The sequence below is a fragment of the Diadema antillarum genome, unplaced genomic scaffold (genome assembly GCF_040938485.1).
Source record: "Diadema antillarum isolate AM-2024a unplaced genomic scaffold, OU_Dant_1.0 scf00000008, whole genome shotgun sequence".
Classification (NCBI taxonomy): Eukaryota; Metazoa; Echinodermata; class Echinoidea; order Diadematoida; family Diadematidae; genus Diadema; species Diadema antillarum.
In genome coordinates this window covers 4,905,704-4,931,182 of record NW_027270897.1, presented here as the reverse complement: position 1 = coordinate 4,931,182, position 25,479 = coordinate 4,905,704, and the positions used below count along the sequence as shown (strand labels likewise).

General features: G+C 38.5%; 1 protein-coding gene across 8 annotated transcripts in view; it reads left to right on the top strand.

Annotated features, from left to right (window-relative positions):
- The window catches only part of LOC139718987 (unconventional myosin-XVIIIa-like), a 226,393-nt gene extending 201,171 nt beyond the window's left edge, over nucleotides 1–25,222 (top strand). For 5 of the 8 annotated variants that reach the window (XM_071630437.1, XM_071630462.1, XM_071630457.1 and 2 more), the window contains 4 exons: nucleotides 5,162–5,289; nucleotides 5,908–6,093; nucleotides 7,668–7,685; nucleotides 22,889–25,222. In XM_071630437.1, the coding sequence (XP_071486538.1) occupies nucleotides 5,162–5,289; nucleotides 5,908–6,093; nucleotides 7,668–7,685; nucleotides 22,889–23,123 (567 nt within the window). In that variant the 3' untranslated portion in view covers nucleotides 23,124–25,222. Of the gene's footprint in view, nucleotides 1–5,161; nucleotides 5,290–5,907; nucleotides 6,094–7,667; nucleotides 7,686–14,250; nucleotides 14,271–17,136; nucleotides 18,584–22,888 lie in introns of those variants that run through there. The other 3 variants (XM_071630468.1, XM_071630450.1, XM_071630475.1) reach the window with 3 other exon arrangements.
- Nucleotides 25,223–25,479: the final 257 nt, after the last annotated feature.

The window sequence follows — 25,479 nt, the reverse complement described above, 5'->3', positions numbered from 1 at the left end:
TGAAGCCTCATTGTGGAATGTTGTTAACCTTTCCTGGAGTGCTGTTTAACGAGAGCTTCCAGGCTGGGCCATAGAATGGTTCTTGTTTGTTACGAGGGTTATTGGCCAGGAGATTTTTTTTTTTGGGGGGGGGGGTGGGGAGGAGGAGGATTAGGGACAGAATGTTGATGTAATGATGATACAGCTCCAATCAATTTTGATCTGATTTTCTGTGTCTGTGTTGAGAGTCTGTAACAAATTAGCCGAATGTTTTCCCTGACTTGATACTAATGGATTCATTGACCGAAGACAAAATGCATTTTCTTTGCTCTGTCTCTTCCTGTCCCTCTCTCTCTCTCTCTCCCTCTTTCTCTCCTATTTCACCCTCTTCGGTTTCTTCGCCAAGGGAGGAGGTTATGTTTTTGTTACCGTTGGTTTGTGTGTTCGTTTGTTAGTTAGTTAGTTTGTCCGTGTGCAAAATAACTCAAAAAGTAGTGAACGGATTGAGATGAAATTTGCAGGAAAGGTTGAGAATGACACAAGTAACAAACGATTAACTTTTGGTAGTGATCCAAGAATTTTTGAGGAATTTATGAAGGATTTTTGATATTTTGGCAGGTAGGGTCAATGAACTTGGGAGCTCAGGCAGCGCGTATTTGAGGTTTGCTTGCGCGCACTAAAGTGCGTGCTCTAGTTTCTGCTAGGGCGAGGCGCACTGTGCAGCTGAGGGTTTATGACGTAACAAAGGCTTTTATATTGGGAAATCAGGCGACTTTCGGCACAATGCTATATAAAATATGTATGGGTGGAAATCAGCGATATCTCTATGGAAGAACAAGATCAGTGGTGGAAATGAGCTGCATGCTTGGCGGAGGTCTGCGCTCTCAGAGTGCTTTTCTAGTTGGAATATTTTACAGCAAATACCACAAGATATAAACTTGCAGCATTTTGCTTGTTTGTCTGCAAGCAATAAACCACAATGCCACAAAATCTCATGGTACTTTTGACAGAGACTCTGCTTGGAGGCAGGACCTGTGAGGTGGCTTCCATTTGCTTCAGCTTGCTGTAGCTGCAGTCTATTAGAGCCAGTGGGTGTCTCATCAGTAAGGCTTGCAAGAGTTTGTTCTGTCACATTCGCACTCACAAAATTTAAGAGTTTTGTGCTTCTTAGGTTTTTGATGGGGGGGGGGCGGTGAGTTTGCATCCACATTGAGAGAAATCCAAGTAAAAAATTGGGCAAAGTCTCAACTCTCAAAAGTTTTGAGTGTGAGTGGCCTCAATATTCTCTCTTTCTTCTCTTTCCAAAGTTTTCCTGTCTAAACCTCTGTCTATCGTTCTCACTTATTTTATCCTCCTTACATTTTTTTTCTGACCTTGCCTCATGTTCTTTCCTCCCCGCTCTGAAACACATTGAATTTTTTCCTACCTTTACCAAAAAAAGCAAACAAACAAACAAACATACTAGCAAAATTTTGCTCTTGCATGGAAAATTCATTTTTGAACTAATCAACATCTGTATATTTTAGGTATACTTTTTTTTTTGCTTTCTTGTTTGCTCTTTCAATGGAAAAAAAAGTGAATGCTTTCCCACATGCAGAAAAACAACGAAATATGCAGCAATGAGATTTTTGAATGGTGAGAGTGTGAACTGTTTGAAGGCTTCAGCAAAACTCGTATGCAAGTGAATCCCCAGAAGAGAATGAGGATTGTTTTCCCCGTTCTCATCGTTGATATTGGCATTGATGGAAATGTCTGGGCGAAAATGTGAAAATCACCTGACAAATAGTTTATCCCCGTGGTGATGGTATCGGAGACGCCCAGCGATATCTCCTCCCGTCTTCCATCTAGTTGTCAAAGCCCCTTTCACACTTTCACGGATCGCATACAGGATCATCTCGCATCAAAATCCGGGTTGATCCACATTCTGAACTGGGCGTCTGCATGGACAAGCATATGGAGCCAACACTGATTTTAAGAAGGACGATGGAGGCTACTGAGTCCTTTTGCAGTCCTGACACGAAGGTGTAAAATGTCTACTGGGATATCCCCAGAATGTTGACAGGTGTCTTATAGTTCAGAAATTCACTGGACCTATACCTGGTGTCTTCTTGCACTTCAGACATAACTGATTTAAGGTGATGATGATGATGAACAACATTTATATAGCATCATTTAGGACATTCAAAGGCTTCCAGCTCCAACAATATGTCACCTGTTATTCACAAAGTTGCTGGAAAAGATAATCTTGCATTTCAGATTTGAAGGTATCAAGGTTGTTACAATTTTGAAGTTGGATTGGTAGCGAGGTCATTTGATGTGGAGCACCTGAAGAGAAGGCTCTATTTCCATATGTTTCCGGACGGGTACTGGGCGCATGAAGGATCGGTCTGCACAACATTGTCCGGAACTCCGATTCGTGCAGATACATGTACCTTGGGGAGTAGTTATGACAAGCCTTTATTCAACTCTTTTCTCAAGTGTGGGCTTCAATGACTGAGATGTTGTTACCATAGGTGATTCATTGCCTTCATTTGACTCACTGGAGATTGGTTCAGGGGTGGATCCTTTCTTTGTATAGTACTCTTTGACTTCTGCCGCATCTCGTCAAAAACATCTTGGCAAGTTTGTTGTCTTAAAAATGATAGACGAAGTATGTTCATTGATGTCCCTTGCATGGCAACTTGCGCAATGGTTATTCATTTGTATTGGCAAAGTGCACAAAATTTCAAACCCAGATGACACTGGTGTTAATACCAACCTTGTGGTGTCTTCACAAAGTGTCCAGGTTGTATTTGGAGGCTACATGGTGGTACATGGTGCCTATAAGGAAGAGCACAGATGGTATTTCATCGTTGAACTTCGGGGTGGCAAGCTGAATTTTTCCAGGGATATGTCAGTGTGCCAAGAATCACATCAGATTCCTCCCAGATGTCTATACGATAATGAAGAAGACATAATCCCGGAGCGATGATCCAAGGTGAATTGTGACGAGATCCGTGAAAGTGTAAAAGGGGCTTAAGGGAGGTTTATGGTTTCACAGCTCAACTTATCTGTTTCAGGATGCACAAAAAGTAGGACACATTTGCCTTCACATGATTGTCATATATGTTGTCATGTATGACTATGTTAGAAAAAAAATGTCTGGGAAATTGCATTGCTGTGAGATGAATGTATTATGACATTGCTTTTGAGTATTCAAGTCATAGATGTTAGTAGGAGAGATGTAATAACACACTCAGCAATGTGCTCAGGAGATGTGGCAATCAGTGATTTCCTGTTGTGCATGTAGATTAAGTTATGAAATGGATCCAATGTTTTTTCATGTCATGTTGCGCATTTTAGAAAATTGAGGAATATTGTGAAAGATAAAAAGACAATACAATTGTAAGTGTATACATGTGAACTCTGAGAGAAGTAGTGTACAGTGTAAAGGGTACTGGAGTAATGATGTCATTGTGCTTTGATAAGACGTAGGATGATGATTTTGTAATTCTGCTGGAGTATCACACCACCATCGTAGACAAACTTATGTATTTACAAGAAAATATGTTTTAAAAGAGAACTGTTTGACAGATAGACACTCTTAAGATACGCTGACTAAGTAACTGATAAACACACACATACACACATGCACAATGTTAACCCATTGAGAGCGATGTGATTTGGCTACAACATGCATTTCCCATAGACACCTACCCTAGTACACTCAGGACTCATCCTCAATGGGTTAATTAGGAGTGTAGACAACTGTTCCATGATTCCTGTAGGATTGTGTCCTTGCCTGGTCTATTGACAGACGCCTGGTAATAAATCTTTTGTCTCTCTATCCTTAACAAAAATTCACTCTAGTCTATTTCCTTTGTTTCATCGCCCACATTATTGGTGTAACTCTCCTACTTGAGTGGAAGTTCTCACTGATCTTGGAAAGCACAAGTCATTGAGGAAGGCTCCACCCCTGAAAGTGGCAATGAATGGCTGTGAGAAGCCATGATGGTAGCAGTCATCCATCCATTAGCTTGGGGGGTTGAAAGGGATGATGAGGGGTAAGTCTGGCAATCAACACTCCTGTGTGGATCCCCTCGTCTCTCGCCTTCCCTTTCACACACCTTCTCTTTCCTTTACCCCTCTATCTCTCTCTCTCTATCTCTCTAGATTTATCATCCTCTCTCTTTTTCCTTCATTCTGTACAATGCTATACTTCTGCTCGTCTGTGATAGGCTTTGCAGCATAGTCAAATGCATCCCACGATTCATCATCGGCTTAAGTGATTGCTGCCCTCGAGGGCCAGGAAGAAGAATGTTACAGGCACAGTTCGAAACGACCCGATCACTCCTGCCGTGCAGCCTCAAATTTCTACTCTGTACGAACACTTAAAGCGCGACAAAGGAAAGGAAGAAGAATCGTATGTAGGTCAAAGGGTGATCGTACATGATGGAAATTGGCGTCTTTTTTTATTCACAAGTAGGATAGCATTTGTGAATTGCGGAGATTTTCAGGGGCTCCCATGGTACGGGGTGAGGGAATGTAGTGCATCAGGATTTGGCCCAATGACTTGACATAACTTCAGCACTGCAGCGTGGCGTCAGTATGTCTTTCACCAGATTTGGGCTTGATGACTTACCTCAACTCTCATAGCATCATTGTCAACATCCCAGTTGAATGATTGTCCTTGTTTTCATCAGCACTTAAAATGCTGAGTGTGTACGCCTTGCCATCTCAGCTGTAATTATGCACCTTATACTGAATACAATCACGGTTCACATAACACTGAACACACTTGTTTGTATATGTTTTCAAAGGTATATATAGATATATACAATAATAGCCTATATATTCACTCATATGAGTACCATTTTTATTCCATCTTTAATCTTTACAAACAGAAACAACTGTGTTGATTTTTTTTAAATCATATCACATGTTTTCGTAGTAACATTTCTTGGATTTTTAAAGTGACAAATGAATCTTATAGTTCCCAGGGAAAGGTGTCAGAATGAGTTCAGATATATAATTTTTTATAAGTAATGAAGACTTGGTAATGACATTCGTGTGTTCCTATGGAGCACAAATTCAGTATCCCAAAGTCTTAATCACACACTCTGTACCTGTTTCACACGTCCTTTGAACCCATCTACTGTGGCTTAACACACAATTCTGTTTTGTTTCTGTTTCCTTGCTGCAGGAATTGGAAGTTGAAGGTTTGCAGTCCAGCAACGAGCAGCTCCAGTCGGACCTCAAACTGGCCTTCAAGCGCATCGCTGACCTCCAAAGTGCCCTGGAGGATGACATTGGTAGTGACAGTGAATGCAGGTGAGGATAACATCATCTTTTTCATAAATCAGTTTGAATTTGCTCAGTTGATTGAAAACAATAAAGAAAAGCTTTAAAAAAACTTTTTAAAATATGTTAAGTTTAAAAAACTCTGCGTAAGAAATGTCCCTATAATATCTGTGTCTTTTATTCATGCAACTATTTCCCTCACCAAGCTGTAATACACATCGTCTTTGCCATGTAAGACTTCCTACACTTAAATCTGAATCTAATTCCTTTCACAGTTTTTACTTTGTATAGTTATAACGTAAGTTAAGTAACCCTACCTGCATTTCCCCCAAGGCCCACTCTTGACAACAGCCAAGAAGTTTCCCAGGCCAAGCTTGCTTAATTGTTTCTTCTTGCAAAAAAAAAAAAAAATGGTTGTAATTTTTTACAGCAGGGCATTTCAAGAGAAATCTGCGTTCCAAATTTGTGAAGGATACAGGGGTTTGTTCTTTTGGTTCTGTAGAAAGCAGGTGTATGTAATTCCAACTTCATTTACATTCAGACTCAAGCTCTACCAGGCTCTACTGTCATGAAACGAAGAAAGACTTGACACCAATTCAAGCAGAGTGATAACTATGTGTGCATACCTGTCATTTGTATTATTTGCAGCGTATCAGGCAGCGATAGTGGAGACAGTGACTCGGAGGGAGACTACGTGCCTCGCTACTCACAGTATTCGTCAAATCGCAGCAGTCGTCTCAGCAGCGCTAGCAGTGTGGACTCCTCGCGGTACCGTCGTTCGCGAGTCTACTCATCCACGTCAGAACGGTCTGAGGATGTCGTCAGGAGAGCGCGGTAAGGACATGCCATCTTTGTTTGTAGTTGTTTATATCTTCCTCTGTGTGCATAAAATCCTCCCCTTCCCATCCCCTCTTCCAACTTCATTAGTCCTTGCAGTGGAACATGATTCTTAAGCTCTTTCTGTCCAATTACAGCAGATTTATAGCTCCATATACCTTCTTCCTTGTGGTATCATAATCACATGATCATACGCTTTTCGTGCCATTTATATTGATACAAATTTGAGCAATTTTAGCTTTGAATTGCTCAATTGCTTTTGTTTCTTTTTCGTGACTAAAATATGATTCTTTTCAAGATGAGTTCCCTTGCATGACAATCAAAATCTGAAATCAAGAAATCCTGTGTACTGTTGAGATGCAATGTTTGTGCCCTGAATATCTGATATGAACACTCAGAACATTTTTGGCATGCAAAGAGCTGAGGCACCCCTTTAAGCCTGATTAGCCAACAGGAGATTGGGGCAGACGTAAAGTGAAACGGGGCACCTGTTTACACTGGCCGACTTGCTGCTTCTCGGACATGATCAAAGCGGACCCCCTTGATATGAACGAGTGTGTTGAAGAGCTGGCAGATTCTCTGGCAGCCAATCAGTCCCCTTCTCTCCAGCCCCACCCCAGCTAACCATTGCCCATTCTTAGATCAATTTTTTTTTTTCTCTCTGATGGACAGTAGAAGAGAAAAGCAGAGCAGCTTCCGATTCATTGCAGCCTACCTCTTGTGTATGCTGTCTACAATTTATAGTGCTCCAAATGTCTCTTGGATAGTCTGAGCTTAAAAGAACAAAAACTCTCTAGATTGAAATTTCAGCTCCATGATGCTTACTCCAAACCACTGCCCTCTCCCTCCCTCCCCTGCACCACCTCATCCCCCCCCCCCACACACACACCTCCCTTCCTTTGCCCCTGAGGGTACTGTAAACCTTGCTTCAATGTGTCTTCTTGCTCTGTCACTTAAAACTCTCCTTGTTTTTCTGTTCAGTTTGTCCTGAAGCAGTTCTTATATATATATATATATAGATTTCCATTTTTTCCCATTGTGTACAAAACATATCTTATCAAAAAATCCCAGTTGAGCTTTAAACACTTCCTCATGCAAAATAGGAGTATTTTGGCAGCGCATGATACCTGTGTCTCAAATCCTGCTATTTCACATGGTTTATCCTGTCTACTTTCTTCCACAGATCAGCATCATTTCATGAGTGTAGTACAGATATTAAAAGAAAAAACAGAGACAATAATGTTATTTGATTGATGTTATGAAGAAACATTAAGGGGGGGGGGATTGATCTTCTGACAAGAAGTTGCATGGACAATGAAAGATGGGTCAGCTTGCTTGTATCAAAGAATTCCTTTTGTCATAAGTTCCCCTTCCAGTCCTCTCCTATAGATCTCTTTCTTTCGTACATTAATCCTGACAATACTCCGTTCCAGTAATCTTGTTACGAGTTTGATCATGTAGAATAGATGACCTTCAAACAGTACGCCTCTGGCATTCTCTTTGCCAGACCTTTTACAATCTCTTGAGATGAAGATATTAATCATTTTAAACATCCCTCGTTCTTTGTGCAGTCCTTTACTGAAAAATGGGTAAGTTCCTCCTAGTCATGTTTTCCATGCCGCCTGCCCGGTGATGCGCTTAATGCTTAGTAGAGTAAAGTAGATCAAATTTTTAGCCATAGCATGACCCTCATTTAATGGTTGAGTTGAGATTTGTTATTTCAGCCATTCTTTTGACAGTTAATCTATCATACCAGTAGGTAGATTGTCAGGGAAGCATGGGAATAATGGAACTATACATTTCAACTTTTTGTACTAATTGATAGTCATTTGTAGGTAGTATCTAACATGGAGATGTAATGCTTTCTAACCATCATAGCTTTGTATGTTAATACTTTGTGATAATGGTCCTTACACATTCCTGAGTCCATCTTGGTGACCTTAAGAAAAGAGAAGACATAAAAAAAAAAAAAATGTTATCCTCAAAGCTAAATAAGACAGACAAACATATCTAAAGATATTTTAGAAATGTACCATTTCCTGAAGTGGCTGGCCACAGTCCGATGCAGGCTGCATTGAAAAGATAAACCTGCTATTCCCTCAGGATTTTGGAATGCCCATTGACATTTCAGATGTACCACCAGCTTTCCATCGGGAATGGGTTAAGACACTTGAGACTCTTATATTCAGTGCCCTGTTAGCATTATGGGCCGTTTATATCTCCCATGTCCTATCATGTCAAGCCATCAATGTTTAATTCATGTTTGATTGATTACCTTGATTTAGGCAGCCATTGTCACAATGTACATTCTTCATACATGAGCTGAGCTTCATCATGGGATATCGGAATCGTGTAATAATCAATTGGTTCAGGTTTTAGGAAACATTAGTTGTCGGTAATATGTTCATAAGAAGATTGTTTTACTAGGATGAAAAGTGTGTGTGTGTGTGTGTGTGTGTGTGTGTGTGTGTGTTATGTATCATTTACGTAAAGATAACATTTACATGAACATTATCACATGAAGAGATTGAAATTGATGAGATGTGAAATATAAATTATGAATACTGGTAGTTAATTTTTGGAGATTAGATCTACTCGTCTCTTCCCTTTCTGTTTGTTGTTGTTGTTGTTTGTTTGTTTGTTTATTTGTTTGTTTGTTTGTTTGTTTTGCCGTTTAACTGGTTCATGAGGAGTACTGTAGTTCTGTGAATTTTGGAAGCAGAGTTAGTTTCAAATGGGAGCAGCAGACATTTGTAGTACAAAGTAACCACACATTAAATTGATATAATGTAGTTACTATATTAATTGCTATTCTAATTATGATATTTCACCATTGTTATATCATTGTCTTTCCCATTACTGTCATTATCTGCCATCATTGCTAACATTTTTAAGACATCAATCATCAGAGTGGCCATGGATGGTGGTAGTAGTTGTAACATTATAATGGTAATGTGTGATATAATAAAAACAAGTTACTCCCATATAATACTGCAGTGAAAGTAATGTGAGTGACTTTAATGAGAACAGTTATGGTGGTAGAGATATATCTATTTAAAGAACGGCATTTATCATGTCATTGGTCAGATAATGAAACATACTTATCAACAATTATTCCCTAGGATGAGAAATCGAGAGTGAAAATTCAAGAACGGTGTGAGCTCAAAAGGGCTGTTCTGTTTGTTGTTGGGAGTTCAATGTACTGGGAGAAAAAAGTTGCTAAAAAGGCTTTGGTGCAAAGAAAGGCAGGCCTCCTTGGCTACCCGCACAGGAAGTGGCCAAAATTAGGCCTCATCAATTGTAAAAACTGTTGACTCTCACATCTTTCTCTTCCGTCTGTGTGGAGTGTATCGAGGGATGATGTCCTGGGGCTTAGTCCATGGAGTAGATGATGACCCAATTTAAAATGAACATGTTTGCCTGGGAGTGAGGAGAAGATGCAGTGATCAGGGCGTCGGGGATGACGTGATGGGGGAGATTGGTCAAATCTGTAACCACAAAGAAGTGCCTCTCAAAGAGGGGCGGTAGAGGAAGATGTGTTTAACAAAACAAAATTAGGATGGCTGTTCCCTCAGCCAGCTCTCACTCACTGTTGTCATCTATGCTGTGTGTGTATGTGTGTGTGGGGGGGGGGGGTTTAGATAGTTAGTTTTTAGATTACAGATTGCTGATGGACAGCATAATGCATCTAGGTTTAAAGGATTAATTTTATAAAAGATCATCATTTGGGACAAATATGGTTTTGCAGAGTTGTTTCAAACTTGTGACCAGGGAAATGTGGGATCTTTTTCATTCCTCCCTGCTGTGACCGACCCTGCTTGTTCAAAGCATTGTAAAAGAAAAACAAATCCTTGTGGACACTGTAACATAGCAGTACTAGTATCATTGTAAATACACTTGTATATTGTTTACCCGGATTTAGAAGAAAAAACAAATTACTGCCGCTTTCTTTGAACTATCCGTCATTTTAACAAATGCAACAGAATGCTTGTTTCTTTCAAATGTAGGTAAACAAATGTAAGGGATTTTTTTTCAAATTGAAATGCTAGAAAAAAAAAGATAATTACTCATAGTTTTCTGAGAATCACATTTCCACATTTCCTTATAATTGCCACCAGGAAAATTGATAGTTGTGATTAATATGGCTATTTTTGTCATCTATGCAAATGGCACACTACAACTTCAGGTGTTAGAGTAATTTTGATCAGAAAGCTGTGTTACTTTGAAAACACAAATCAAAATGTCATCGTACATGTTTCCAGTCATTCATAGAATTATGCAGACATGTTTATGACAATGAATGGAAGAATATCCAATGTGGATGGGTATTCATCTTGTCAAAATTATCTTCTTTGCAAGGAAAGAAACAAGCATGATATTCTGCAGATTTAAATCTGATTTCAGATTTTTTTTTTCTCAAGTCTGTACACATTTTGCTATTTTCATGTATCAAAATCTCCTGAAAATTTGGATTTCCGATTAAAAAAAAAAAACCATCAATATCATCTCTGAAGGAATGATATGAGTAGTGCATCATTAGTTTCAGAATTGTATTCCACTGGCTAGTGAAAGGCTAACTAGCATCACAAAATTCCAACACAAAATAGTTTTTGATCAATTATCATGCTGATTTTAACATCTGCTGATTTTAACATCTGTTGCATTATCAATGGTGACAGCCTGTATAGCATAGGTAACATCTATGACTAGAAACCAGGTGCGTTTTGGTTTGATCCAGGAATATTGATATCTTTTGATTGGTGGTGGCTTAGTTCGTCTCCCCTATGAGCAGTAAGTATGAAAGCATTTGAGGTTATGGCATTGTTTACAGCATAAAGTAAATTTGACTTTTTAGATAATCAAATCAGATCTTGTCGCTTTCAAATGAATTCAGACTTTTATTGTACAATTTCATCTGGGCTGTTCGTATATCAAAGATTATCTTATCTCCGGAGACGTCATATTCCCATACACTATGTACGAGACCGACAGATTCTTTTGCAGCTGCTCGACAACCCACCTCTAAAAATAAAAGAAAATCAAAGGACAAAAATTAATGATTTTAACACATCAAATGGGATAGTGCTAACCTAGATCCAAAAAGCGGGAAAAATCAATGGATTAATCTTCAGTTTTTGCCAATGTAAATATTTGTACTCCCTCCCTCCCCAACAAAAACAATATACCAGGGACTGCACACTACAAGCTCTTCTCACTCTCTGATAGCTATGCAGGTTAAGTCATCCCAGGGGCAAATTTGCTGTTGAGAATAAAATGAAAACAACCATTTCCCCCGAGCGTGTTATATCTGTTTTTTTCCGGTAGCTAAAGATAGGAAAGAATTGGGCCCTTTTTTTTTTCAGTGGTATAAGTTGACCTGATATTCCCTTAACCCCATTGACGGGCTGCTGTACTCATGGGAGTTGTCAATTACTGCTATCTTCTTCATCAGGGATGGCAGAGGGGGCCCTCCTACAACTATTCGCATTGCAGTCGTGAATATAGTACGCTACAGAGAGCAAGTACAAGATTGGGTTGAAATCAAAATTGTATTGCACTATTCATAGTACTGATTGTTTTTGCTGGATACTTGGCAAAAGGAATATATCCTTTCAAAGTGGTAGGACCATTGTATGTAGTTGAAGTATTTGGGGACGGTGGTGTTCAATAGATTTTGATCGTAGCATTCAGCAAAGTATAGAGGTTTTGCTTTTTCATTAAAAATCTGTTATTACCCTTCAATGTTGAAGCTTTTGCCCCTATGTCCTATCTGCATTGTAGTCATAGACTGAATACCAAGGTTAATCAGGTAATATCTATGTAAGATGTGAAACTACAGGTGACACAGATTTTCTTAGATTTTTGTGAGGTAAAAAGCTTGCTGAGTGTAAATTGACCATAGCTGATTTGACCATGTACATGAAAGGTTACATGGCATCACCCATTGATTGAATAGTGCATCAAGATATGGATACATGCCTGCAATCAGTTGTAGAACATTTGTTTTGTATCATCAAATCCCTAGGATAAGGAAGATACGTTCATTGAATATACCTTGTGATCATTTTATGCCAACCAGTAACAATATCACATGGAAGGAGAAATTGACTACTTTGGGAAAGCTTCAAGGATTCCATTTCCGAGAAATCTCTTCATTAGCAATTGCATTAGCTTACCATAGAAATCTAGTAGATTTATTTTGTACGTAAACTTTTGATAGAGTATGGACTTTAGTGAAGTTGTCACAAACAGGATATAAGCAAGGTAAGTACTATCTATCAATGACACAAAGACTTTATTTTCTTCAAGAATAACTTTAGGCACCTGCAGATGAATGGTTTTAGTATAGTTTAAATGAGATTGGTGTTTCATAGCGGGTGTCAGTTGAAAACTGAAGTTGTCTGCTACTATTTTACGGATGGCATGTTTCCAAAGTTGTAATACATCACATGGCTGTTTACCTCTACTGATGGACAAATGTCTCCCTGAGTAACAGATGTTTGTAATTGTAAAGGAAGTGATTATTTTGTGTAACATTAATTTCAAAGAATAGATATTACAGTTAGTTTACCCTTCTATCATAATGATTGGGTCTTTTGTTCAAAGACACTGTCATACAAGATCCAAGATTGCAGTGTTAATGCTTACATTTATAGTGTATTGCCATGCCTTTAATACAATATCTAAACAATGCCACCCGTGTGTTAGTGAGTGAGAGTTATAGAAATGGAAAATGTCAGCAATTGGGATTTGTGTAGATTGAGATGAGTCTCCTGGTGTTCGTGTCATTTTCTGTGTGCGTCAATGGCTCATCAAGCAAGAGACCACATGATGTGATGCTGGGTAACCAGGATACAGATTGTACCTGTGCTATATATGGCTAGTATAACATGTTACAATTACACGGGTGGTGTGAATACCAATCATTTTTAAATATGTATGTCTGTACGTTGTGTGTGTGTGTGTGTGTGTTTGTGTCTGTTTATGGTTTATTCCAGAAATGGTTGTGTGAGGCCAGTAAGAGGGAATCTTGCAACCTAATTACCAACCAGTACTCACACTCCAATTTTGCTAGGGTTTTTTTTTTTTTTGTAAGTTTGTTTGTTTGCTTGTCTGTTTTTTGTTTTTCTGTTTTGAAAATTGAGTAATCCTGCCAGGCACCTTATACAGTTTCTCTGACAAATTGAAAAAAAAAGACTGAAAAAAAAAATGGTGGATGGTAGCTAAAAGGAAGCAAATATGCAAGGTGAGGCTCTAATGCAATTAATCAACAAATAGACTGATGTACCCTCACCAGGTTGATGGGAGGCTTGCTATTGGATGATCAAAGCCTGCTACTTCATTCCCCCGCCTAATGAGTGAAGTGTTTCGCAGCACATCTTTAAAATTTAACAGAAAAAGGGAGAGGGGAAAATGTGTCCCAGAAAGACTTACTCGGCTGACACTTCTTCTTTAGAATAAGGTGGAGGGGAAAAAAAGTGAAAACCCAGAAATTTGAACCCACCGTCTGAAAGAGCGCCCAGAAATGAACTCATGGCTAGATATCCCTCATTTGAAAGGTAGGAGGGATTTTACTGTAGTGCGGTAATTCTATCCATTTTAGGGATTTTGATGTGCGGGAAGTGAATAGATGAGTGTTTGTGTGTATGTGTGTGTTTGTGTGTGTGGGTGTTTGTGTAGAAAAAGACAAGAGAGAGAGAGAGACAGAGAAAGAGGGAAAGATACAGTAGAGATTCTTCGTACAGTTACTCGAGAGGAGAGAACATTGCCATATTCTGGTATAAACAGCTTTATTGAATTTACCCCTACATGTATGGAATTTTCCTGAATGCTGCAAAAGTGCAAACCTTTAGTGAACACGTGTACAGGTCTCCTTATTCCCATCACAATATTTATTAGACCCGACAATATTCATACCCTTTATACCCAATCAGATTCATCCTCAACTTACTCAACTTTCCTTTGGAATAGATACACAGTGACCAAACCACTACCACATTGTTGGTTGCCATAAGTGTCTGTTAATTTGTTTATGATTAGTCCACAATGTTGCTTTTTGATGGTGGTATTCTCTAAATATCTTGAATTATTTGATGCCTTGAGTACAAAATGTTGTTTCCTCCATGCATTCACAATGCGCTGATCTTCAAACAGGCTACAACAGGACAGAGCTGGTAAATGACTGTTACTGAATGTGGATAGATGGAAAGAAACAAAAGTCGAGTCTGTTTCGCTCTTGTATGTCTGTCACAGTCACACATACTTTGTCGTGTGGGTGGAGTGATCGGCCAAGCTTGCTGTTGTATTGAAATGTACATGTTCAGAATCACGGATGCATCAAGTCAAGTAGTGGGATTTTGTGGGATGGCGTTCCAAACTGCTTCTAAGTAATCCTCTTTTTTTTTTGCGATCCACAACCTGTACAATGAAGCAAATGAAGTAATTGTGATGTATGTGGTACATGCCAATGCCAGGCTTTTCCCTCGTGTTGCATGTTGACTAACTTCATTTATCCGGAACAATCACCAGTACTCCCACCACTCATATGTAACCAGATCCTCCAAAGTTCATATTGTAGATGTACTTTGAGCATGTGCTATATGTCCCTTTTGTTACCTGCGGTAAAATGGATGACATATCTATATAATTATTCATGCTGCTATTGTGTTACAGGATATTCAGATCGCCTTGTTATGTTTCCTTCTTTGTTTTCCAAACTTAGTAAATCAAGTAATCATAGCAAACCAGCATGTGGACTTCAAATTTTCACACTGTGAGCTTATGGGAGAAAAATTCAGTAAAATACAGTGTGTACCACCAGATATGCAACATCACACACACTTTCCAAAGAATGTATTAATGCAGTGCGCACACTCTGTGACAGTGATGTGTGTATGACAAGACACTTGCTTTAATAGTAGCCAGCAGGTATGAGATTTATTTCTCTGATTTGACCTCAGCGCAAGACGCAGACGTCGCCAGCTACGAGCAGGTATCTATCAGTCTTGCAGGGTGCTGTGTGTTTACCACCTTCTTTGCCTGCAGTGGACACTGCATGGATTTTAGGATTTTTTTTTTCTGATCTTTTGCTGAAATGTTTTGAGTGATAAGCACTCTTCTGAGTTTGTGAATTTCTTGTCATTTTTAAAAAGACACATTTCTCAAATTATGTTCCACAGAGTGGATGTGTGTAATTTTCATGCACACATGAATCTTTCACCCTAAATGCCATGATCAGTGAGTGGATTGGAACATGTTAAGTGCTCACTATTATTGATGTACCATGTCTTGCGCACAAGATAAACTTTTGACGATGGAGTTCTGCGGTTAATGTCATAGAAATCTGATACGATATCTTCTCCTTTTCATAAGTTTGTATGCTTGTATGTATGTGCTTGTTTGTGTGTGTGTTTGTGCATATAGAATGTTTTCTGAAATGAAAACTGTAATGTCAGTGTCTGTTAATGTACACTTCAATCTTCATTTGAATAACGTCAACATGACAGTATAGAGCGCATGAAATTATCTGTTGACCTTGAATGATGCACATGTTGCTGTTTTTTTTTCCCATCTTCCTGAGTGAATTTTAACATGTGGTCGTGTCTTATTTGCTCTTTGTGATAAAGGTCATATACAGAAATGTCATGACACACACTGTCATTTTATCAAATTTTTAAAAGCATCAGAAGACAGATAAATTGCAGAATTCAAATTTTTCCACTCAATGAAATCATTCGTCGTGTGCCTGAAGGAAAATGTTGAAGATTTTACTATCGAGAAGGTACTAAATAACGCTGTATATACTAGGTGTTACAAAAAATATTTCCCACTTTTGATTCTTGATATTTCAAAAACTATATATCAGATAACACTGACATTGATATGAGCAATAGCTGAATAGTGTAAATTTTGTTGGAGGCTATTTCAAAATGACAGCATAATTCAGTTTCATTAGATTAAACATTAATTTTTCAGTTAGGTTTCAGATTTTGCTCTATTTTTAACCCTCTGTACAAAACTTGAACTTTGCACAGAAGTCAATTGGTGTGTATGGGAGTGTGTAGTTGACACCCAGACAATGGTCCTGGACAATGACCAAGATTTGAATGATTTATTCATGAGAAATTCCACTATCACAGCTAGTCTTTATTCATTCTGAAATGTGGTGTATGCAAGCACGTGGAAACATGTGCTTACTTTTTTCATGTGCACGCATTTCACCCTTTGCTAGGAATTCAGACTAGCAGTGCCCAGGCAATCCATCATGAATACCGGTAATTAATAGAACATCTTGTGCCTTGGAGCAGAGCTCTGAACAGGTGGTATCCAGGTCCATTGTTAAGGGTCATTGTAAGTACACACTCATTACACATTATTAGATCCTGTGTAATGTTCAGGTTTTGTACAGAGGGTTAAAATTTGACCAAAATCTGGAACCTAATTTTGAAATTAATCATGGATTTCATGAAACTGATCTAGGTTTTCATATTCAAATCACCTCCAACTAAATTGTACATGATTCAGCTATTGCTCACATCAATGACAGTTTTATATGATATATAGTTTTTGAGCTATTAAGCATCAAAAGTGGGATATGTTTTTTTGTAACACCTAGTATTTGTCATGATATAGACTCTATCCCAGATTTTATGAAGGTCCCAATGCTCCCTGAGATATCAATCTGTTTCATTCATGAAGGAGCGACCATATTGTTTCTGAACAACATATTATATACAGTACAACCCACACACTTTTCCTAACACATGATAATGGGAGTGTGTCTGTGCTGAAACACGTTTAATTAGGACCTCTTGAGAGTAAATTGAAAGTCTTCAGGCCCGAGATTATGTTAACTGATGACATAGCCACCTTCAACCCTGAAACTTAGGAAAGTGAATTACAGTGTCACGCGAGCTTTGTTTAGTTCACAGATCCACTTTAGTGTGAAAAAAAAGAGAGAAAAAAGACTGTTAGTAATAGAACTTTGATTTGGTGTATGTCTGCAAGGATTTCATCTTATCCTCTCTCATGTGGTCCCAGATTCTCATGCTACATGTAACTGATCATCAGCTCAACAAAGTGATTACCATTGTCCCCTTTCAATGGCAAGTATCCATTACAGGTGACACCTGTTACCCACCTGTTCTGTCAGCTGGAGTTACTATTTTAAGCTATGCTGCTATTTATAGTCACACACAGTACTAGCAAGCTTCACACACACACACACTCACAGAATGCCAAGGATACTAGATTTTGCCATCATGCACATCACCTTACAAGGCAACTTTTGAATATTTGTTGTGTCTCATTTACAGATCAAATATTGATTCCTCATTGTCACATGTTTTCTCGTAAATTGCAGTATTATCTCCAGCCACTAGCATCTAAGCTGATTGATTTGCCGTCACTTTGTAGTATGCCAAATTGATCCACAGCTCAGACTGCATGAGCGCAACTATTTTGGTTTTGATGGAAGCTTTGAAAATATAATCTTTGTAAAAGTGTTTGATGTCCCAGGCCTGTTTTTAAATGCTTTGATTTTGGTGAAAAGCTTCCTAGCTATAAGAAACAAGGCAGTTTCTGTTACAATTTCTGTAATTACCAACTCCTTGCTGCTTTCGACAAATGCTTTCATTTGTCCCTTGTGAGCTGTCAGTAAAATTGATACAGTGGCATGATAATGACATTATCGACAGCTCTTTGAAATTGTTTGAAATATGATTTGTTTCGTCTAATCCCTGTGGATAGCATAGCATGTAATGGCCATACACCTGTTGCACATAATTGATGAGCTTGTTGACTTGTAAGAAGTATTTCGCTCCTCCGTCTCTAGTAATGACACTCTAATTCCCAACTTACTCAAGCAGAGTCCGTGTAGTCAACCCTTAATATGTCCATTGTGTTTATGGCAAACATAGTTGCTGATCCTCTGGTGCCAGTTGTATTTTGAGACTGTAACAAGTAATAATCAGTGGCTTTAGATACCATTATACTTGTATATGTAACCAGCAAAAAGCTAGGATGGGAAAGCTGCGAGATTATTCACGATGATGTAGAACTTCACACTCAAATTTTAGATCTTTCCCAGCGCTGGAGTGCCATAGTTGACATGTAACATTAGAAAGTCATAATGAATTTTGAAATCCATTTCAGGAAAGAATGACTACATGAATCAATATCAGAAATATCGAAACATCTTCTTCGAAGTCATATGTATGAATAAATGAGCAGTGGTTGGATATGTTCTTTTGCATTCAGTATCTAACTGAACAGAGACCCTGCTGATAAAACAAAGAGATAAAGGGATATGTCCCAGATCATTTTCCCCAATCATATAGCCCAAATTCTCCCTAAATTGGGTGATATTAGACTCCCTTCCCCTCTGTGGTTCAATACCCTCTTTTGCTCTACAAGAAAATCGGGACATTGCTGTCTGTTATAGACAGTTGTGTGCCTAAAATTTTCTCTAAACTTTACTCACATGAAACCTTTGCTGACATACCTTTTTCTTTGAAACATTTGGCATTGATTGGCAATATGACAAGTAAGAAATATGATTAATTCGTTTCATGAATCCCAGTTTGGATAACTGATTCCTATTCTAAATCATTTCTGCACATGCTCTGTTGCCAAGGATGAAATTTTCATCTTGTTTTATTGCCTGCATTTATTGTAGCCAATGGTATAATGCCAGTGTTCAAGCACTTTTTTTCAGAATTCCCTTTATTCTGTTTTTCTGTTCTTTCTTTCTGTTTCTGGACACTGGAGGCAGTGAATGCTTGGACAGTGTCCCAACAGCTGAATCAGATTTTTAGATAAAATTTCTTGGGCTTGTATGATAAAGAGGTTGGCAGTTATATTGCTGATTACAGAAATATTAGCAACAATGTTGATGCTAACAGGTGACTTCTTGTTGCTTGACTGCAGCTGTACCAATTATAGTCACCTTTGAAGTATTGAAATTTGTTTGAAATGTCCCATGAATAGGGGCATAGATATTGATAACAGTTTTCACTCAACATAAGTTTCTCAAATGAAACCATTCCTCAGGGTTGCAAAATGTCTTTTTCATTCTGTTCATATTGATTGATACTTATCTCAAGAGAATGCAGATCTATCAGTTTTGTTATATTTCAGAGTTGTTGGAGCATCTAAATATATGTATGATGCACAAGCATTCATTCAAAATAGATCTTCCAATAAATGGACATATATTATAAATCACCAACTGACTCTCTCTCATAAGCACACACACACACACACACACACACACACACACACATGCACAATGCACATACACTCGCTTTGAAGAGAAGAGCCGATGGGAGAAAACCAAAATAGGACTGACCTGTCACTCGCAGAAAACTGACCGGGGGCTGTTATTATTGAATTGGGAACATCTCCGTCATTCTGTCTCTCTGACTGCCCCCCCCCCCCCCCTTGCCCTGGATTGTTGGACAAAGATGTTGAATATGGCAGACTCCCCTAATCCCGCCCCTTAATTATTTCAAAACAACAAGGTTTTTCTAGTTCTCCAAGGTGAACACACACCAGAGGCAAATGTCAGTAATGATGATGATAATTGTAACGTGACCAAAAGAAGCTGAAAGAGGCCTAAGCAGCGAAGGAAGTTTGAGACGAAGGGAAAACTAGCTTAACTTTAGAGGGAAGAAATAGACAGACAAGCAGAACTATTGAAGAAGAGATGCATATTCTTCTTGGCATGAAATTGACTTAAGTTTACATTTGTTGCATCACTGTAAAGCATCTTAAAAGCTTCTTCTTCTTCTTTTTTATTTGATTGGCTTCTTTTATATCCTGCAATTTTATTGAATCTTGACTATTTGGAAATTTATTCTATACCACTTTTTTGTTTTCGTGATACACGTAGAACTCAGTAATGTTCCAGCACTGCAGAATCTCATTTTATTAGCCTTTTATATATCCACTGGTCAATGAAGTTGTCACACATTACACAAGGTAATAGACATGGTTGATCTTGTTAGCGTTACACACCGTATATTTTTTATTAATCTTCAAGACTGGCTAAATGATTTTCATGGGGTATGATAATTTTGCTTGATTTAAATTTTGTCATGCATTGACAAAAGCATGTTACCTCTCAGTTATGCTTATCATTCTACCCAGTGTATTGTGGTGCAGATTTTGCACAAACTTTCATTTAATGTTTGCAGGCTAGGAAATTTTGCAAATGACATCTGTAGCTGTATATCATAAATTAATGAATTATGTTGCTCATGAATGGATTTTGGTTTGAATTGTCTGCATGAAAACCAATGTTCCTCTGTGGATATGTTTAAGTCAATGTTACATGACTAATATATCCCTGCCTTTCAGTGTTTACAGCACTCCCCAGTTGACAGGAAGGAATGCTACGCAACATCAACTTGAAAACATATTGTTTTTTAAACATGAATGCTTCAACTGTTGTTCTTGGAAAATGTCTGTTTGATTTGCGATGATTGGGTGTAAAAAAAAAAAATGGATTTTGCTAGGATGTTTGTTGTTTGTTTGTTTGTTTGTTTGTTTGTTTCTTATCACATCCCATAATAGGATATCCTCGTGTTCTGTTGATCATGTTTACTTTTCCCTGTAGTTGTACATATATTTTATCAACTGTAAAACTTGTCTTTGAATCCTGACAGTATTCTACTGGTAACAAACAAGGGTTGTTCATGCATGTTAGTTCGTTTGTCATGTACTGTACAGTCACATCCATGCCATGCTTTTGAATCACTCAAAATGTGAGTGTGTGTCTGTGTGTTTGTGTGTGTATATATGTCTAGTTACAGAGTTTCCAACATGAAATGATCAGGACTACATTCTGAATGATGAGTATGGCATTGCCTTGATGGCTGTGAGGCATGGCTATTATTTTGCTGTTAGCCTGGTAGTGTCATGCAGTATTAATGATACATTACCACTGGGGCCTTCAACAAGATATCAAAGTCTTTTGTGTAGCTTGCATTTACGCATTTATAATTTGTGTGACTGTGTGTGTGTGTGTGTTTTTTTTTTGTTTTTTTTTTTGCATGAAGTTATGAATTATTACATTTAGACAGGGCAGAAAGTTTTAGCAAGGTAGATACATGTATGTTTGTTATGGTTTGCTTTGCATGGGTCGTGGCTTTTTTATGATATGGATGGTGTTATTGTTTTTATTTTTTGAAAAATGCTAATTCATGAGATGGTTTCTCCTGTTATCATATCAATTTAATAATGGTGTGCAAAACTGATGTTCTTGTAATAAAGTTGACTAGTGAAACAAGACAACAGTTTCAGTCGACCATGAAATACATTTAGATATGGTTCCAGACAGATATTATTGCCCTCACTATTGACATGTTATTTAGCCCATATAACAGATATGTGTCTAAAACTGCCAATGTCACATTTTGTTTTGTCTGTAGACTGAGTACAGAAACATGAAGCAAAGTGCAGAATTACCCCTCACAAAAACATTTCTCAAAATGAGTTTTTACTTTGTTGTCATAAAACTTGTGTTATATTTAAATTTGTGCCCATAGGAGATATTGAATTGATTGCAGAGGATGAGTTTGTGAGACGTACGTCACATCAGTCCTACTTTTCCTTAAACTACCACCACCAGAAAGAAACTGAGTAGGCATTGTTGATTGATGAATAGAAGAATCTGTTTTGGGGTGTTGTTATGTGCACATTGTTCCAGCCTTGATGTGAGGCCAAAATAGGGACGATGCGTCTAAATTGGCTCTTTCGTCAGTCTAAAACAATCTGGCCATGGCCTTGGCTGGAACCAGAGCCACGGCCGAAACTAGCAATTTTTAGTGATTGCCCCCCTGCTGTAAGTGCATCTATCAGGAGATTTACTCAAACTCTGCCATCAAATCAGCAGTTACACATGGCCCAGGATTACCCCATAATATTCCCCAGGCTCCATCTCCTGGGCCCAAATCTGACCTTCAAATTTTGCTTGTCGACTTCATGAACATATGCTGTTTCATCAAGTCCAATAGGATTGTAGCGAGAGATATATCATGTTAGCAATTGGGTGGAGATTGTGACGTGGGAGAAGACTTTCATTTTTTTCCTTTCATGAAAAGAGATTGCAGCATCTTTGCCTGTGGAGGATAAATGAAGTTTTATGTTCTGGTAGATTTTTGTGTTCCATCCTTCCGGAAAAAAGTACTTAGCTCTCAGTTGATTACTCATTATTGGCATATTCAAGATAAATTATGAAAGGGATTTCACTTTTTTAAAGTCTTTAACAATTTGATTTATAAGTGCTTTTTCAATCACCTATGAAATGTAATCACATATACACTTTTCCAATGTATACTGGATCCACTTTTTCATACTAACATTCCTACACCCAAGTCCCTTGTAAATGCACTTTAACCTTTGTATACTTCATATTTTGAAAGCTCAACCTTTATGCAATTACGCTGATATGCTCAAGAAGAAATATTTAACTGTCACAGAATATAGCCTCTCACATATTTGATACATTATTTTAATTTTAATTGAAGAAACTCTAATCTGTAAAAGGGATGCTCTTTCACGTATGCTATGTAATCATTTAGAAAGTTCTAATCTCCCAAATAAATGTGGAAGAGAATGTAAGCTGTCATTAAGGTTCTGTTACAAGTTTCACTTAAGTATCTTTTTTTTTTCCAGTCAATGTAGGGTTGTGAAATACTATGATTTGATTGGCTTTATAAGTTTGACCCCCATTTTGTATCAGGTTTGGCTCTAACCTTTTCTTGCGTTCACCTTTGCTGCCCCATTCTAGGACTGGTAAGTACGTCATAAATCCTGGAAGCTCAGATGAGGACTTGGATGAGGTGGAGGCGAGGAGTACCTCAAGGCCCAGCTCTCTCTACAGTGAGGACACGGTGGGCAGCACTGACCTGGCTGAAACCCATGTTTCGCTCACCGGGTCTACCTCACTAGGTGGAGGGGGTGCCTCAGAGGGCGGGGATGGACCTAGGAAAAAAGGCTTCACTATCAACCCTGACTATATGTGACACCCTGCAGTAAATGACCACTAGACTGCAATTTGACTGGAATGTATTGTATGGCAATTCTTCTTGTGACTGTCCAGCTTGACCAGAAGAGCAAGTGATGCTGACGAGATGAGATTGTTCTGGTGGACAGTGTGCGCTCTTCACAATGCTGTGTATTTAGTGATAATATGGCATTCTCCAGAGGGGTGCACGTATCAACACTAGTGAGATTTACAAGTGTGAACAAGTGACTAGATGGTGAAAACACTCGGAATGATATCAAACTTCCCCCCTCCCCAATCAAGTGGAGTGCAGCGCTGTCAATTATCACCATGAGAAAATCTTGTGGTGAGGTGTATCTTGGAGACATAACAACATCACTTTGTACTCAAAGATACTTGGATGATATCATATGCTTCCAAAAATGTGAAGCAAATGATGAATATTTTGTTTTTTTAAATGTCTGTGGAACCAGGCTGGAACTGGCTTGAACTTCATGTCATGAAATATTAATCCTATTGTTGATATGCACCTTGATAGAAAGAATGCATTTCAGATAACGAGGGGAATAACTCAGTAAGAGGTATTTTCTTCTCTAATGAATTATTTGATGAGCTTCTACGTCTTCTCTGTCACCATAGATGTTACAACAAAGGAGATCCAGAAATGATTTCCTATGTCGAGAATTTAGAATACTGTAGTACGTAGAAAACAGAATTGATCTATTTTATCATAATCTGTCAACATGGCAATTTGAATGTTTCACAAAGGAAGTTTATCTCTCAGTGTTAACTGTAAAATTCACTCGACAAGGAAACCACTTGTACAATGGTTAAAATTTGATGAAAGCTTAGCAAAAGAAATAGCAATGTCAAACCAAAAAATATCAAAAATATTTGGATGCAGTGAATGAAGACCAAAGTGATATTCTTAGTTTCCTAGTGTACCTGATCCAATGGTAAAATGACGCAGATAATATTATTCTGTCTTATATATTAGTACCCATCCATGTATACATTCACTTGAGCCATTGTCTCTAAGATGTGGAAATTACCCAGAATATTATTATATTTTACCCATAGATGTCAGATTCCTGTTAATGGGTTAATGCACCATTGCATGGTTATAAGTGAATGATGATGGTGTGGTATTGTTAGACCCTGTCCAACCTTATACAGATGTAACTTTGTCAGTGAGTTCACATGATAGTAATGTGCAGTTGAAGTAAGGCTAGCATGATTTTATGGTGCTCTTTACAATCTTTAGGGAAAAATATGAAACAAACTCATTGCAACAGCCAAAGTATTTGATGTACTCAGAGGTATATGTTTCCACTTGTCAGATTCAAAGGCAGCAAGTTAATAGATTGTCAAATTAAATTCATGAAGACTGTCAGATCAGCATTCAGTTAGTTTGCTTTGTGGCTGTGTAGAGCAGTGAAAGCCATCCCTGAGATATCAACAGGCACTTTGTAGATGCCTCTCTCCCAGTTCACAGGTGGTTTCTCATGTATGCTAAATGTGGGTCGCATCCTCTAATCTCCATGGTTTCCCTTGGCACCCTGTGGGGTGCAACAGAAGATGTTTGACCCCCCTAGTGAGGCAGCTGCTCCCAGATAGGGTGTCTCCTTGACTCCATTTCAATTCTTCTGTGGTAGGAATTGCCCTTTAACCCAAACCATCTCACTTTATCATCTCCAGTCTGTTTCTGTCCCTCTTGTTTCCCCTCTCTTGTAAAAGCATGGTTTACAAATAAATAACAGATAAAAGGGGATGAAATTCACGTCTACTCATCCCCCCCCCCCTTCACCTCCTCTCTCTTTCTCTCAGTTTTTCATCTGTGCCTGTCTATCTTTATTCATCCACCCATCTGTCTATCTAATTGTCGCATCTATTTACCTATCTATCTGTCAATCTTTGTTCTCCCTCTCTCCCTCATTTTCCCTGCAGTAAGTGTGTGTGACAGTGTTTGAAGGATTGGATGTCAGGATTGAGCAAAGATTGTGATGAGAAGAGAGTGCTGGAGAGAAAGAGGGGAGGGATGGGGGTAGTGAAGGACACCACACGGGCCAGTTAGTGGATGATGTGGAGTCTTGGGAAGGGAGAAATGGAAAGGATGAGCTGGAGGGATGTGAATTTTGAGATGGGGGAGGGGGGGGGGGGGGGGGGCTAGATGAGCAAAACAGGTGTCATGAGAAATTCAATGTCCAGAACAGGAGCTGAGATACATGATTTCAATTTTCTTTGTCTTTGGATTCAGTTTGTATTTTGACAAGAGAAAAGTATAATGGCTATACATGCTTTACAAGAAGCCAGAGATGAGAAGGGTTAAGACCGGGAGAAAACATGAGAGCTGTGTATAGCCTGAGGTGCAGTGG